At 47.7% G+C, this 14,876-nt stretch overlaps 2 protein-coding genes across 2 annotated transcripts in view; both read right to left on the bottom strand.

Moving 5' to 3' along the window:
- Nucleotides 1-1,527, bottom strand: part of LOC146184284 (GDP-fucose protein O-fucosyltransferase 1-like) — a 28,902-nt gene extending 27,375 nt beyond the window's left edge. The window contains exon 1 of the mRNA XM_084608527.1: nucleotides 1,434-1,527. Within this exon, the coding sequence (XP_084464653.1) occupies nucleotides 1,434-1,527 (94 nt within the window). The remainder of the gene's footprint in view (nucleotides 1-1,433) is intronic.
- The window catches only part of LOC146184282 (GDP-fucose protein O-fucosyltransferase 1-like), a 137,259-nt gene that overhangs the window by 27,375 nt on the left and 95,008 nt on the right, over nucleotides 1-14,876 (bottom strand). The gene's annotated exons all lie outside the window — the stretch shown is intronic.

Below are 14,876 nucleotides of genomic sequence, written 5' to 3'. Positions count from 1 at the left end.
GGACTGTTTTTTTTCTTTTTCTTTTTTTTAATGTAAAATGAATAATGATCAGCAATGTGGTAAAAACCTCATTACAAGAGACTCTCAAGGGACCTGTAAGCAAGGTTTCTTGTAACCAAAAATTCTAAAAGCACTGTGTTGATCAGTTTACTGCACATAAGCATATAAATGCATTCACAAGCATTGAAGTTGAAGTTGAAAGTTTATTTTCGAATAAAAAAACATTAACAAAAAAAAAGCATTAACAGGAAATTGTTCAGGAAAGCTTAAAGAAGTTATTCATACTAGTATGTATTTTTGTGAGTGCAGAGTGTATTCCTTCCCAAATACTGGAGAGTACCCGTGCACTTCCCTCGCGTTTTGCAAACATGAACATTCATTTTCGTAAGTCCATTTTGCAAGCCTTCCTGTTGTTCTAATACCTTTGAAACACTCTTAAATGCTCATCACCCTCAGATGATTCACAAAGAGAAAGACATCAGGATTCTGAACTTTCATCTTGTGATCAAATTTTAACAGCGAAGAGTTAAAAATGCTGGACGCCATTCATGCATTTTGATTTGCTTCATAGGTGACAGTAATGCGATGCCAGTGGCTGAAACAGCGGGGTCGTTTTGACCTTCCAATCATGGGGAAGCACTCCTCAGTTCGTGACATATATTGTAACAAAAAGGATGCTAATATGGAACAAAATTTAGCTAAGGAAATCTGAAATGCATCACGTACGAGTTGGTATGCTTTAGCTGCATTGCATGAGCACACCTTGGTTGTGTGTCTTCTAAATAGTGAACAACTTACTTTAGGGACTTGAAAAAGTTGTCCTTAGTAACCGAGTGTCTCTTGTATGCAATGTTGTTGACATGGCAGACATAGGAACACCAACCAAACCATTTTCAAATGTTTCTTATAACATAGTGTCTCTTGTAACAGTGTCTCTTGTAATGAGATTTAACGGTGTACAAAAGCAGCATGCAGCCAGGATCGTTCGGCTGGCTGATATGTGGCTGATTGCCGCAATCACCACGGCTAGCGGAGAAGAGCAGAAAGCAAAACGATATGGCCAGGTTATTTTTTGGTCTAGCGATAAGGACCCTCTTATTGTTAACTTGCCAGTCAATACACACATGTCAGAGGTGCGAAGGCAACACTGCACCATGCAATAGGCAGGATGCAATCACTTGCCAGGCTGGTGACACTTGAATCGGATGCCCTTCGAGAGCCCCATGTAAAATTCCAAATTGGCTTTCCTGCATATCGCAGCTGACCAAAACAAAGTGGCAAGCTCTGTGATAGGGCAGGATGAGTGTGCATTAAGTATGAAGCACATAGCAAAAGGACCACATAAAAATCCACCGCTCTGCTTTGCGTTGTGACAGTTTAAAATAATGGTCAGCCATTTTGCTCTCATCATGTGTGATGCAGAGAAAGCCCACTTGCAGAAATCTGCACAAGGTCCAAGCCTAGCAGCGTCTCATGACCTGCACAAGAGGTGCCCAGGCCACAAATAACAGATAGGAGAGCAAGCATGTCATGTTTGTACTTGATTTTTAAAGAATAGGTTTGGTTGCTTCGGTTTATGGGGTTTAACGTCCCAAAGCGACTTAAGCTATGAGAGATGCCGTAGTGGAGGGCTCCGGAAATTCCAACCAACTGGGGTTCTTTAAAGGGACACCACTTTTTGCAAAAGTTGGGCTTTCAGCAGAAAACCATAGTTCTTCATGCTGCAAACTCGAATATCAGATTAAAATTAGGCAGAAGAAACCAGAAATAGCCTTTTTTCATCAGAAATATGCAGCCCGCGCGACGAGGCTCACCGCGGGTCGCGCCACCGCCCGTGATTGGCCAAGACGTCGCATGACGACGTCTGAGGACCGAGGAAGCTGCCGATGCGGCTCATTCGCTGCGCTGGGTTGATCGCAGCTCTCTGCAGCTTTGTGAATGTCATTATGGCATGCCATTTCCACACGAATTCCCATCGGGATTTTTACCGCATGTATCCGTACCAGATACGCCCACAAACGATGCAGCACTTCTGTTGTGGGGAGCGTATATTTGGCATGAAAACTTGCTTTGGTTACAGGCATTTTGAAAAGTAGTGTGTGTCATTATTAGCAGAAACTACATGGCCCTCAGCGAAACTTCGGCCCGCATTTTCCTGGGAAGGAAAGGCAACGAACAATACCCTAGCCAACTACCTCCGTCTCAGGCCTCTCGCCCCGCCCGAAAGGTCATTGTTGTGAAAAATGAACCCAAAGCTTGGTGTACCAAATCCGTGCTTTAATTGTGCATGCATCAGAAAGGTTCCAGTTCTAGTTACGTGTTATAACTTAACAAGAAGTTAAGATGAAATTATAGCGTGAACGAAAACACCAGCGACAGCGCTCCGTTTCTCGCACATATATGATCCTTGAGCTTAGAATGTGCATCTAATATAGCCCTTCATGCAAGCGCAATTATTTATAGAAAATCTTCAGAAAACGTTATTACAATACGGCACCGCGGTAGTATTCAGTGAGGATGATAAGGTATAAAAAGCGGCTTCGTTTCTCCATCGGCTGCGGGGCATGCATGGTAGAAGAACAAATGGTAGCGTAACTCCCATAGAAGCCTGCGTGTCGACTCTGAGCGAGGCTTTAGTTTCTTAGCGCCGCCTGCGAACTGTGAGGCACAACAAACACGTGACGTTGCTTGTGACGTCACAGGGACGTACTTTTGGCGGGGAATTTGATCGTCTTTTTTTACTTAACGAAAAACAAGGCCAACAACGACGGAGGCAGAACGATGCTCGGATAAGGCAGAAAAATGGACACCGTAACTGTTCAGCCAACTTTACTTCACATGGATTTCTACAGTCAAGTTTTACGTTAACTGAAATGTTACGGCATCTTTAACCACCTTATCATAGCATCGTTCTGCCTCCGTCGTCGTTAGCCTAGTCTTTCGTCGCGCGTCATGTAAACGCATTCTGGGGCTTATTTCTTCGGGCACGTTTGTGAACAAGGGCCTTCAAGTGAATTCGGCAAGCACATGGATAGAATCACATGGCTTGAGGCATTTCACTAAGGGCATAAATGAGTGAAGCTGTGCTGCATAGAAAGCCAGGCTTTATTAATTCACGATTACTTACATAGACGCTTCACGACAATGAAATATTTAAGTGTAGGAAAGCGAGCACCGCTCATTCGTCACGGTCTTCATGAAATCCTCGTGATAACAAAATGACCTCAGCGTAGGTCTCCTAACGACAAGCGGTGAGATTATAAAAGGGTAAAAAATATTGCTAACAAACAAAGTACATATCAGTGTCAAAGAACAACAAAAACAAACGAACGGAATAACTAATGCTAGCGCTAGAACGCCAGCCTGTAAGAGCTTAGGTAAGCAATTCAAATTGGGATTACTAGTATTTAGAAGTTAATGCGTCTGAGAAGTCAAAATATCTACGATATAGCTTTTCTCCAATAAATCTCGCCCTGTTCATGATTCCATTATTTTACTCGCGCTTCAAGGGGTCATGCAATGCCTAAAACGGGGTAAAACAAATCGCTCGAGAGATAGGTACTCCCTCACAGGTCAATTCACCGCAAGAATTTTTTAGCTAGCTTCATTAACACCAGAGATATCGGCGATTAAAAATGGCGCTCCTCCTCGCTCCCCTCAACTCAACACTCCGAGACACCAGAAAAAAAACGAAGAAAACAGCTCGGGAACTCCGCCCCGCTAGCCCCGCCCACGAAGCGCCATCGGGTGACGCTCGGTTCTCAGACTTCCGGTCGTCGCGCCTGTTTTCCCCCGAGCGTCGCCTATGCATTCACGGTCTGCCTTTGCCGTCCCGTCTGCGTTTGCATAGCTTTCAACCTTGCCTGCTGTCTTCCTCGGCCGCCGGTGTCTTCAGTTTCTTGACCTCTCGGAATTGTGTGCGACAGCAGCCCGAACGACTCGGGTCGTTCGCGAGCGCATACCTGCAGGTGGGAGTTCACACATACCGGCGGCCGCCGCGGAGGGAGCACTTCCCTTCATATCCCTGTCCCATTCAGCGCAAATTAGCGTGCACTCCTGCCGAGCACGGCTTTCTACAAGACCGCTTTCTTCTCTCGCGCTGCCTGGGTCAGTCTCTTTGGTACCGTCTTCTGCGGTTTGACCAACGGCGGCCGGTGACCCCTCGCGGAGTTGACGCGATAGCATCGACTCTGCATGGATGCTGGCAGACGATCGAGCGTGCGAGTTGCCCGCGTGCAAACATATGTCGTCGTCACTTTTAGTCCGGAGCTGCTTTCATTATGGTCGGCGAGAGGCATCTCTTGTGCATAACGAATGGAATGTATGCGCGTACGTGTCACCGACGAGAGCACGGACTGATGGTCGCTACAGAGTTTGGATATCGGATATGACAGGTGAGCACGAATTATTCGTCCGCGAATCTTAAAATTGAGATTAACAAAAAAGATAGTGTAGTGTTTTTTTTTTTTTTTTTTTTTTGACGTCCTTTCGCACATCGTTTAGGAAGTGCCAATGCGCAACGTGCACGCGTGTTTATGTCATGTGTACGCATCGTCCGAGCCAGAATCGACGGCGCAAAACATCAGCAAAGCAGCTCGGCACATTCAGTTCGGCAGCGCAGGTTGTCACTGATTTTCGCGCCGACACGCAAGAATCGCGAACATGAGCATGCGAGCGGCTACGCTAGAGACGCAGCGAAGCGGGTGATTCCAAAACGCCGTCCGCCGTGGCTTCGATGCAAATAAGGCCTAGCGACGACCAGGGAGCAGCGCACGATCGGAGTGCCGTCGGTCGCAGCGCCCGCGGACGGCATCGCTGCGGTAACCTGGCGACATCCGGTGCTACACATAAGCGGTGCGAATTTGTGTACTTTCGCGATGAAGCTGAGGAGAGACCTTTTTTGACGCACGTTTCATTTATACACGAAGGTTGATGCTGCCTTTTTAATCGGTACGGTGTTGAATCGGACCTGCGTGCTCTTTTCGCACTGCTGCACCGACGCGCATTTTCAGTCGGACGCACACAGTTTAGGAAGTGCCAGTGCGTAACGTGCACGCGTGTTTTATCTCATGTGTACGCATCGGCCGATCCAGAAACAACGGCGCAAAACATGAGCAATGCAGCTCGCCACATGCAGCTCGGCAGCGCAGGTTGTCACTGTTTTCCGAAGCTACACGCAAGAATCGTGCACAGGAGCGACTACACTAGAGACGCAGCGAAGCGGACGATTCTAAAATGCCGTCCGCCGTGGCTGCGATGCAAAAGAAACAAGGCCTATCGACGAGCAGGGAGCGGCGCACGACCGGAGTGCCGTCGGCCGCAGCGCCCGCGCCTGGCGGCATCGGGTGCTGCACTTAAGCGGTGCGAATTTGTGTACTTTCGCGATGAAGCTGAGGGTACACCTTTTTTTTTTTGACGCACGTTCCATTTAATTATTAACACGCCGCACAAATGGTCGATGCGGCAAAGACGAGACGGGACTACAGTACAGTACGTTGCTGCGCCGTCGGTCGGTACATAAAGGTTGATGCTGCCTATTTAATCGGTACGGTGTTAAATCGAACCAGCTAGTGCTCTTTTCGCACTCCTGCACCGACGCGCACTTTCAGTCGGATGCCACCACCTTTTCGGTTAACATCGCGAACCGAAGCGCCAAGCTCGGGTTCACGCATGCATTGCAGCACTCGAGCAGACGACTTTCGCAGCTACCGGAAGTGTGTCAGTGACGTAGTGGGCGTCGCGGCTGCACCCAATGGCAGCCTGTCGTGGCCTGTCACTCTGGGACTGGTGACGTAGGAAATCACGGCAGAATAGTCCCAAATTTCGCCGCCACGCGGAAATGGCGCAGCCCGCGAATTTCAAAAAACGCTGTTTTTAAAAATTAATAACAAATCGCTGGATTTTTTCCGATGAGTTTTACTTGGAACGAATGCTCGGAAGCATTTGTTCTGCGCATTGAAAACGTTTGTCAGTGACCTTTCTAGCCGTTTCATCCCCCCTTTCATTTGCCACTGAGAGGAGTCAATGTGAGGTTACAAATTTACAACTTAAGCATTTAACATGTTCATGAGAAAGATCCCATTGACAACAGGAACATCACTGTAATAACAGCTAAAGCACGTTCAGCGAACGTTGGTGCGGTAATACGACACAGTAAGCAAAACACGCAGCAAAGGGAGCGGAACGGAAGGCTTTGAGCAATGCGACACGCATCTTGGGGGCAATAAAATCTCACCTTTACCGTTCAATTAAAACATGCAGCGATACACCGCTCATGCAGACGTGTATCCGTAAAACAAGCCACCACTTTTGCGACGTGCCTGGGAGGCCGAGCCGAGCCGCCGAGCTGTGACGCAGCATTGTCCCATCGTCCGGAAATGCGCACATGCAGCGGCAATCAGTTTCTCATCGAGCACAGACAGTCTTCGTCTTGCTGTAAAGCTCTACCACAACCAGCATAATAAAATACTGACTGTTTGTTACAGATAACCCACTCTGTACGCAGCGCGCAACGATGAACGTTGAACCGGGGCCGATGACGCACCCATCCCGCGGATGAAAAAAGCTTTGGTCTGAGCCATATCTGAGCTTTGGGCAACTACGCAGCGGATAATAAGTGGCCGAGAGAGGCCCTTAGAAACAAGTTAAAATATTATTAAAAATGTGACACGTTTTTTCTTACGCAAGAAACAAAAACTGCATTCATTCTTGAGCGAGAATATTATGTTTACTTTCTAGTTCTTTGGAGTTCTGGCAGTTCTTATTTTCTGTGCGCTAGTAATTTGCCTCACAGTTCGCAGGAGCCCTCATCACCGAGTTGATGCCGCTGGCAGTAGGCAGCTGCACGCGTTTTCTTCCAAGTTGCGCGACCAGTTGTACATTGACCTTGGGGCATGCGCGCAAAACTTCGGTCATGACAAACAAACATCGTTTCCGTGGTTATGCCATTAACTGGGGCGCGAATTAAATACTACGAATAAACTGGAATAAAAAAAAAAACTAAAGAGCAGAATCGCACGTACAAGGCACCAGTCAGTGCGCAGCGAATGCATTTCGAAGCGCACGGGCGCGCGCGTCGTCTGCTCCGTCAGCAGTGGCGCTAGTGTAGCTAGAAAAAGTTCTAGCTTCTAGCCTCCCTAGTGGCGCACTCCGGCTCCGGTGGTTCCGCTTCACCGCAGCGCCACTGCGGCGATCATTCAGCGACAGCCCCCGCCGCGGCCGGCGGACGAGATACTATCCACCCGTTACAAAGGGAATGACCTCAACTCATCATCAACACTGGGCAAGATGGTGAAAAGTTATAAATCATGAAGGAAGGAAAGAACTTGGGAGAGGCCCTGATAGCTATGAGGTCATTTTTTTGAAGCCGGCGCGGCCGCGCCGCAACCGCGGACGCTGCAACGTCTATCCTCCTCCTTTACCCTCCGCATTCTCTTTCTCCGCGACGCTCACGCCCTTAGCAACACTGTTGCTAGTGGCCACCGTGCTAGTGGCCCGAGTTTTCATAGCAACAGCATCGCCGTTGCTAATGGCCAGACTTGGCTAACCCTAAATTTTGACGTCATTTCCGCCACACCTTCTCCAATGCATTGGGAATGGCATGGAGGAAGGAAAGAACTTAGAAGAGGCCCTGACGTCACTTTTTTGAAGCCAGCCCGGCCGCGCCGCGACCAGACATGGGCACATGGGCATCCTCACGAGGGTGAACCCTCATGAGGGCGGCCTCACCCTCACCTCGTGAGGATTTGATTCAGTGAGGTGAGGGAGGATCGGCGCTGAAAAATTCGTGAGGACGAGGGTGAGGGAGGGCAGGGGCGGTGAGCTGCGGGTGTGGGAGGGAAAGATACAGAGTTTGAGGAGAGAGGGTAAACCATCCACGAAAGGCGTAGTTTCTGTATAAAAGCACGCGGCAACACGAAAGGCACGAGTGACCACACACTTTCTCCTCCACTAGGGTTGTGTTGCATAGAAAACCAATGAAACGGGGCACAGGCGCTGCAGCAAAAAGAAGCAGGAAAGAAAGCCACAAATTTGCCCCGGTGCTCGGGGTGAAGAAAACTCTAAAAACGACACTAGAGAGCTGCAGGAAGTCGCAGAAAGCGATGTCGCAGTTTCCAGCCTCACGGAACACGATGGGACCAGGGGAAATACACAGGACAGCCGTTTCTAACTGCTAACGTTTCTTTGCCATTCAGGCAAAAGCAGGTCCAGAAAAAAAAAAAAAAAAAAAGAGCGCCTTCGAAAAAGCTGGGACGCGCAGGTGAAACGTTGAACACAAAAGACCCAGGTGGGGTGATCTTATCTGCTGCGACCCTGCCATACGTTTTTGTTGTTTTTTCCCTCCTTCAGAGTGGCTTGCATGAGTAATAGACGTATAAGAAGTATTTCTTGATAGTGTTTCGTGACTGTCTATAGTCAGCAAGATTTTACATAAAACTTTCATAACAAGTGTAAATTACAATTCGCTATAAAACCAACGGAAAGTAAACAGTGAATTTGTGCTGATAAGAGCTCCAATAAAATAAACCGCAGTTCAATATCCGATGCAATCTTTGTCATGTGTTTGCAGAAACAAGCAGAATTTTATTTCTTTTTCCATTTTCTGCTTTGTTGTGAATTAGCAAAATAATCATATCGTGCATTAATATGCGCAGCACGTAATTACAATGCATTGTTTTTTTTGTAATTTCTATAACATTAGGTTTTAGTTTATCTATGTTCTTAAGATAGTTTTCTTCAGATGGGTTTTAATATCGTTAGTGAAGTAATAGCCTGCGAGCATTGAGCACAATTTCACGAAAGAGTTGTTTCATTTCCGGTACCCAAAGAGTGTGTTCGCATTTCGTGTTAACCTTTTGAAGTCCTGTACCGGAGTAAGGTTCTCCTATTCCTTATTTGATTTTACCATCCGTTCTGTAGTCAGAATAAGTTTAATGCATCGTAATACCCGACGATCGTGAGGCATTATGTTATGACAGACTCACGCATTACAGGGGTATGACAATGCCGAACCGGGTCCTATGAATCTTTTCCGAATGCGCTTCCAGGTCGGCTTCAGCTTATGAGGTGCCAGAGCAAGGGTGCTTGCAGCTCTTAGATACATTTGTTGCTGTTCACAAAATCAAAGCGTGCTGGTGGTACGAGCCTCGCTAAAAAAGAAGCTATTTTAAACCACCAGTCAAGTTTCCAAGGGTATTGCTAAAAACCTACCTGCATGCCACTCTTGACAAATCGTCTCTACATGAAATGGCACATAGCATAGATGTTATTTGGCTGCTGATCAGTGCAGGATTTCCCTGTAAGGTGGTTACCCTGTTTTAAAGGGCCTTGCTAATGATGCTAGGGATGTAGAGGAGCACCGCTGAGCTGAAGAAGCGCAAAGTACAAGACCCATTGCCATTCCATATTGCTATCAAATCTTCCACCGCTTAAAAAACGTGGCTCAGAAAGGTGACGTCCTTGTAGTCATCACTGCACCAAAAATATTGGCTGGTGTGTGAAATATGATGCAGGGAAAGCACAAGCAGGGATGTAGCATCAAGCGCTTAGGCAGGGTCGTCCCGAGGAAGAGTGCGTTCGTTTACCGTACACGGCTGCCATGTGCCAAAAGCTACATAGACCAAATTGGATGTTGCAAAAACGGCACACTTCAGGAGCTGCACGCACAAGTAGGCGCACTGACGGGAGGAAAAGAAAGAGGGGGGAGGGGGCTGAACGTCTGTTGCCGCCACTGCATCAGAACCGAGGCAACGACTCGATTCCGTGAAACGACAATCCTGAAGAAGTTCGCGTCTAAACTCAGCAGAAAAGTATACGAAGCATACTGCATTAAGATGGAATTCACCACTTGTGTTAGCAATTGAGGCCTCGGTCGCCTTATCCGATAACTTGAGGAGTTTAAATATCCCACACATGTCAGCGTGTCAGTCTTCTTAGTTTGCCATTACTTTGCGAAGATCAGCTTCACTGTAGGGGTGGACCATGTTTATGTCGGCTTTCAACGGCTTCTTATCCAAAGCATGGTTTCCTGTGGTTGGTACGTCATGATATAAAGCAAAAAGTGATGCTGGTTCAATGCTGCAGAAATAACGCAACCTCTGAAATGAAATTTTCAACTGACACATGGTGGGGGTTATATCGAGGAAAGGTACAAATCGTCACTTCACACTCGGTGATAGAGATCCGCACGGGCTGGGCCCGACCCACCGTGGAGTGTTTTTTTACCTATTTAGATGAGAGGGTGACATCGAAGTCCAGCCCTCCACGACGCTTGGAACTTGAGTACAGGCTGTAATTTTAGCTTACGACTTTACGAGATCGTTTGAATAAGTATCCCAACAAGATGGCAAGCTGAGATGAAGTACCTGTATGCATGCTGCCAAGGCTAGAGTGGCACCAGAGAGCACCTGCCTCGCATACTGTTAAAATGTCTGCCAGGTCTGAACAAAGGGAAGACCTCGGGGAAGAAAGTTTCGTGGGTTTGCGTGATACCTGCTCTCGAATGCTACCCTTCAGCGCCTCACATTCACTCTAAGACTGACGCAATAAAGCAGACAGCTGAGGTTAAATGAAATCCAACTCCGCGTCATCATCATCATCAGCCTGGCTATACCCACTGCAGGGCGAAGGCCTCTCCCATATTTCTCCACTTAACCCGGTTCTGTGCTAGCTGCATCCACTTGACCCCTGCGAACTTGTTAATCTCATTCGCCCACCTAACTTTCTGTCGGCTCCTGCTACGCTTTCCTTCCCTTGGAATCCTGTATGTTACCCTCAGCGACCATCGGTTATCCTCTCTTCGCACTACATATCCTGCCCATGTCCGCGTAGTCATGGTATATCCCTGGATCTCTAACTGGCAGGTTGAGATTATCCCAAGCAAAAAAAAGTGTGTGGCAAAAGATAGGGCCGACCTTTCTCGCCGACCAAAAAGTGGCCGGCCGACCTTCGGCACCCGAATGAGGGCCGGCGTCGGGGATTGACACTGACCTAACGTTGGCCGATTTTAGGCAATCGACTACGGCCCAACCTTTTGGCCCGACGTGACCGACCACCTGCCGCACGTGGGCCTGCCGTCTGCCAGCGTTACTGAATGGTCGGCCGCTCGTCTGCCCTAGCATTTTGCTGACGAAAGACCATACGTCGGCCGGTTGCTTCCCGACGCCGGTTAGTGGCCGGCATCGCCCCTCGTGCAGGTATCATGCCATGCATTTAATATATCGTGGGCCATGCATATATAACGGGGTAGCACATACAAATGCATCAAGAAAAGCAGTAGCTTTTCTGATGTCATGAAGAAACAAAAGCTGCAGTATTTGGTGAAAAATTTATTTGTCAACAGCGTTCAGAAAAAGCTCGCGATTTGCTTTTTAATAAGCGTGGATATATGACTGCGCGTGTGCCACATATGGAAGATGGGCTTGAGGCTTGGTCTCCTTCTTTTGGCAGCCTGTCGATCACTTGATGTCTGCGACTGGTCGGATCTGCGGCAGGTTCCATCTTGGTCAGCTGTACGAAGACAAGTGTTTTAATGAAATATTTCCTTTTCGCCTAGACTTTTACATTGCAGGCAAATATAGGGTGAAAGGTAGAAAAAATAATGTCTGCTCACTGCCACCAACTGCACTATCACATCAATATATTTTATGCGCTTGACTTCATGCGACCCTACTGAAAACGCATTAGCGCAAAGCCGCAATAGGTAATCAGGATCCGTGAATCCGCGAGAAAGGCGCGATCACTTCGTTTTGCTGGAGTCATGATGTTGCAATTTGAAACCGTAGCGCAGTCAAACCTTATCCTCCCGAAGCGCGTTCTTGAATGCTAATGCTGCAATTTAATAATTCTAGCAAAACCAAGTGTCCGCGCTTGTCATAGAGCGCGTATGAGGGATTCCAACGCGGCTGAACAAACAGTTTCCGCGATATTTACATGAAACCTACAATAAGTTTATTCCGTAGAATACAGCTTAATTTTCTCAAACTAGATGGAACTTTTACAGCAAAAGCGACCGGATATTTAACGATAAGTCATCTGATTTATTTTCGTTATTTAACAACCGAGCATTATTTTAAAAATTCGGCTATTTAGACAGCCCAACTCTTAGAAGCTTATAGAACCCGTTGTAAATTTTTAAAGCTTGAAACAGGTTAGCTGAACACCTCATGAGCATGTAAGCACCAGGAAATAATCCGCACGATGAAAATACAACTGCTTGCCCAGAAAGCAAGCGCACAGAGCAAAATCAATGTGAAACGGCTCAGATCTGTGTGCATCACATATATGATTCCAAAATCCACAAAATGAACGCACTGGCTCACTTACCTTGCCAGCATACCGCATCACTCAATCATCAATTTTCACGTATAGACATCATTACAGCAGCAAAAAAATAATAATAATAATAATAATAATAATAATAAACACGGCATAAACATTGTACTCAGCCCTGGCACGAGCTTGCTTGGCAGCAGCGATGATGCTTGTACAGCTTCTGATCGCTCCTATGGCGAGGGGTGCTGCAATATTTATATCAGTGATAGCATTTGACATTTAACTGGGTTGCATGCGTCCCATCGATGTGAGTCGGATAATCGAATTTTTCAAACAAAATCAGCGCTAATACCTGTCCGGCAAGTGCACCGCCATAAAGAAGTGAAAGGCCAGCGTTTTAGTGTAGAGGAGACCAAGGACTTCGGGCTTCGGCGAAACGAGCTTCCACTGTCGCAGCCAGTTTCCAGATCAGCTGATATCGCCTCCCTGCACGATCAGCGCAAGGCGCGCATACCAATTACAAAATATGCATTTACAGTAACAAGATGCGCATAAGTCTCAAAACAATACATAATTAGTTGCAGTTCATTATCGTATAGAAGAAAATCAGCGCTAATTTGACTTACCTGATGGGTATACATGTCAGTGCATGCACTTCGATATGAAGTGAAAGACGGGCGTTTTGGGGCAGAGGAGATCGGACCTCGGACTGCAGCGAAAAGAGCTAATTCCACCGCCACAGCATCGTTTCCAAGTCGGCTCAGCACGTCTTCCTGCGCAATCAGAGCGAAATGCGCACACATCGATTATAAAAAAAAAAAAAAATGCACGTAGTAACAAGATGCGCATATATATACGCGCTCCAGAAACAGTTGCAGTATATTGTCGTATCGAACAAAATATGTGCTAATTGGACTTACCTGATCGGTATAGTGAGTGTCCCTCCATGTTAAAAGGCGAGCATTTTGGGGCAGGAGATACCGAAGGACCCAGACTGCAAAATGAGCCAATTCTGCCACCGCAGCCAGCCGCAGCCTTGTTTCCAAACGGCTCAGCAAGTCTTCCTGCGCGATCAGCGCCCACACCAATTATATTGTGAGACAGCACTTGCACAAAACGTCTGTTCTATTCCAGAGCCAGCTGGCACACAGCGCGCGACGCTCCGAGCAGCAGTCAGCGATGATGATGATAATGATGATGGATCTATACAGATGAAAGAGGTGAAAGTTCACGCGTTGCGCTCACACAAATCCCCCCGACAAAAGAGCGGCCACCCTGGTCGCTGATTACAGGGATGAGGGACGACGGGCATAGGGCTTCATGCGCGAGGCGTGGACGATCTCTTCGGAGCGACGACGTCGATCTGCGACGGTGTGCGAGGGAATAACGCGATAGTTCACCGGAGACGTTTGTTGGAGTACTGTATAAGGGCCAATGTAACGATGGAGAAACTTCTCACATAGGCCAGGAATGCGGATTGGTGTCCACAGGAGAACTTCATCACCGGGGTAAAAGCAGGGAGTTCGATGGCGTTGATCATACAGGGCTTTGCGTTCCTGTTGAGCATCTTCAGTGTTCAAACGGGCAAGTTGGCGACACTGGGCCATACGAGTGGCAAACTCTTCGCCCAGAGATTCAGACGTAGAGGGAGCAGAGAAGAAAGTAGTGTCCAGTACTGTCGATGGTTGACGGCCATAAACTAAAAAGAAAGGGCTATAACCAGTAGTGCGCTGAACAGCGGAATTGTAGGCGTAGGTGACGAAAGGTAAAACGTTGTCCCAGTTCCGGTGATCAGGAGCGATATACATGGATATCATGTCGGACAAAGTGCGATGAAACCGCTCGATGAGTCCGTTGGTCTGAGGGTGGTAGCTAGAAGAAGTCTTATGGACGGTGTTGGCTGCGCGCAGTACTTCCTCAAGGACTTGAGAAAGAAATGTCTTTCCACGGTCGCTAATGAGAATACGAGGAGCACCATGACGCAAAACTATCGCACGCAGGAAAAAATCGGCGACTTCAGAGGCGGCACCGGAGCGAAGAGGTGCGGTTTCAGCGTACCGCGTTAGATGGTCGATGGCAGTGACAACAAAACGGTTGCCGTCTGACGTCAAAGGGAGAGGACCAAATAAGTCAATGGCGACCGTGTCAAAAGGCACAGATGGGCAAGGTAGAGGTTGCAGTAGGCCAGCAGGAGGGGATGTTGAACGCTTGCGATGCTGGCAAGACGGACATGATGAAATGTATTTGGCGACGCTGGCAGAAAGCCCAGGCCAGAAGTAGCGGCTCTTGATACGGTCGTAAGTTTTAAAGTGGCCTAAATGTCCAGCAGTGGGGTCGTCGTGGTAAGCCTCCATAATTTTAAAACGAAGGGAGCGAGGGGCAACGGGTACCCAGCGTTGACCCGTAGGGTGATAAACGTCGCGGTAAAGTGTTCCATGGTGAAATCGGAACCGACGAAGCTGACGGCGCAAGCGACTGTTTGGGACAACTGATTCTCCACGGAGGCGAGCGATGATTGTGCGGCAGTAAGGGTCAGTCAGCTGCAGGGACGAGAAATCAGCATTGTTGTCGAGTGGAGCTATAGTGATGGGTGCAACATTCAG

The sequence above is a fragment of the Amblyomma maculatum genome, chromosome 7 (assembly GCF_055883805.1).
Source record: "Amblyomma maculatum isolate TAMU_Amacu chromosome 7, ASM5588380v1, whole genome shotgun sequence".
Classification (NCBI taxonomy): domain Eukaryota; kingdom Metazoa; phylum Arthropoda; class Arachnida; order Ixodida; family Ixodidae; genus Amblyomma; species Amblyomma maculatum.
Note: the sequence above shows the minus strand (reverse complement) of the source record. Positions and strands in the feature narration are given on the sequence as shown.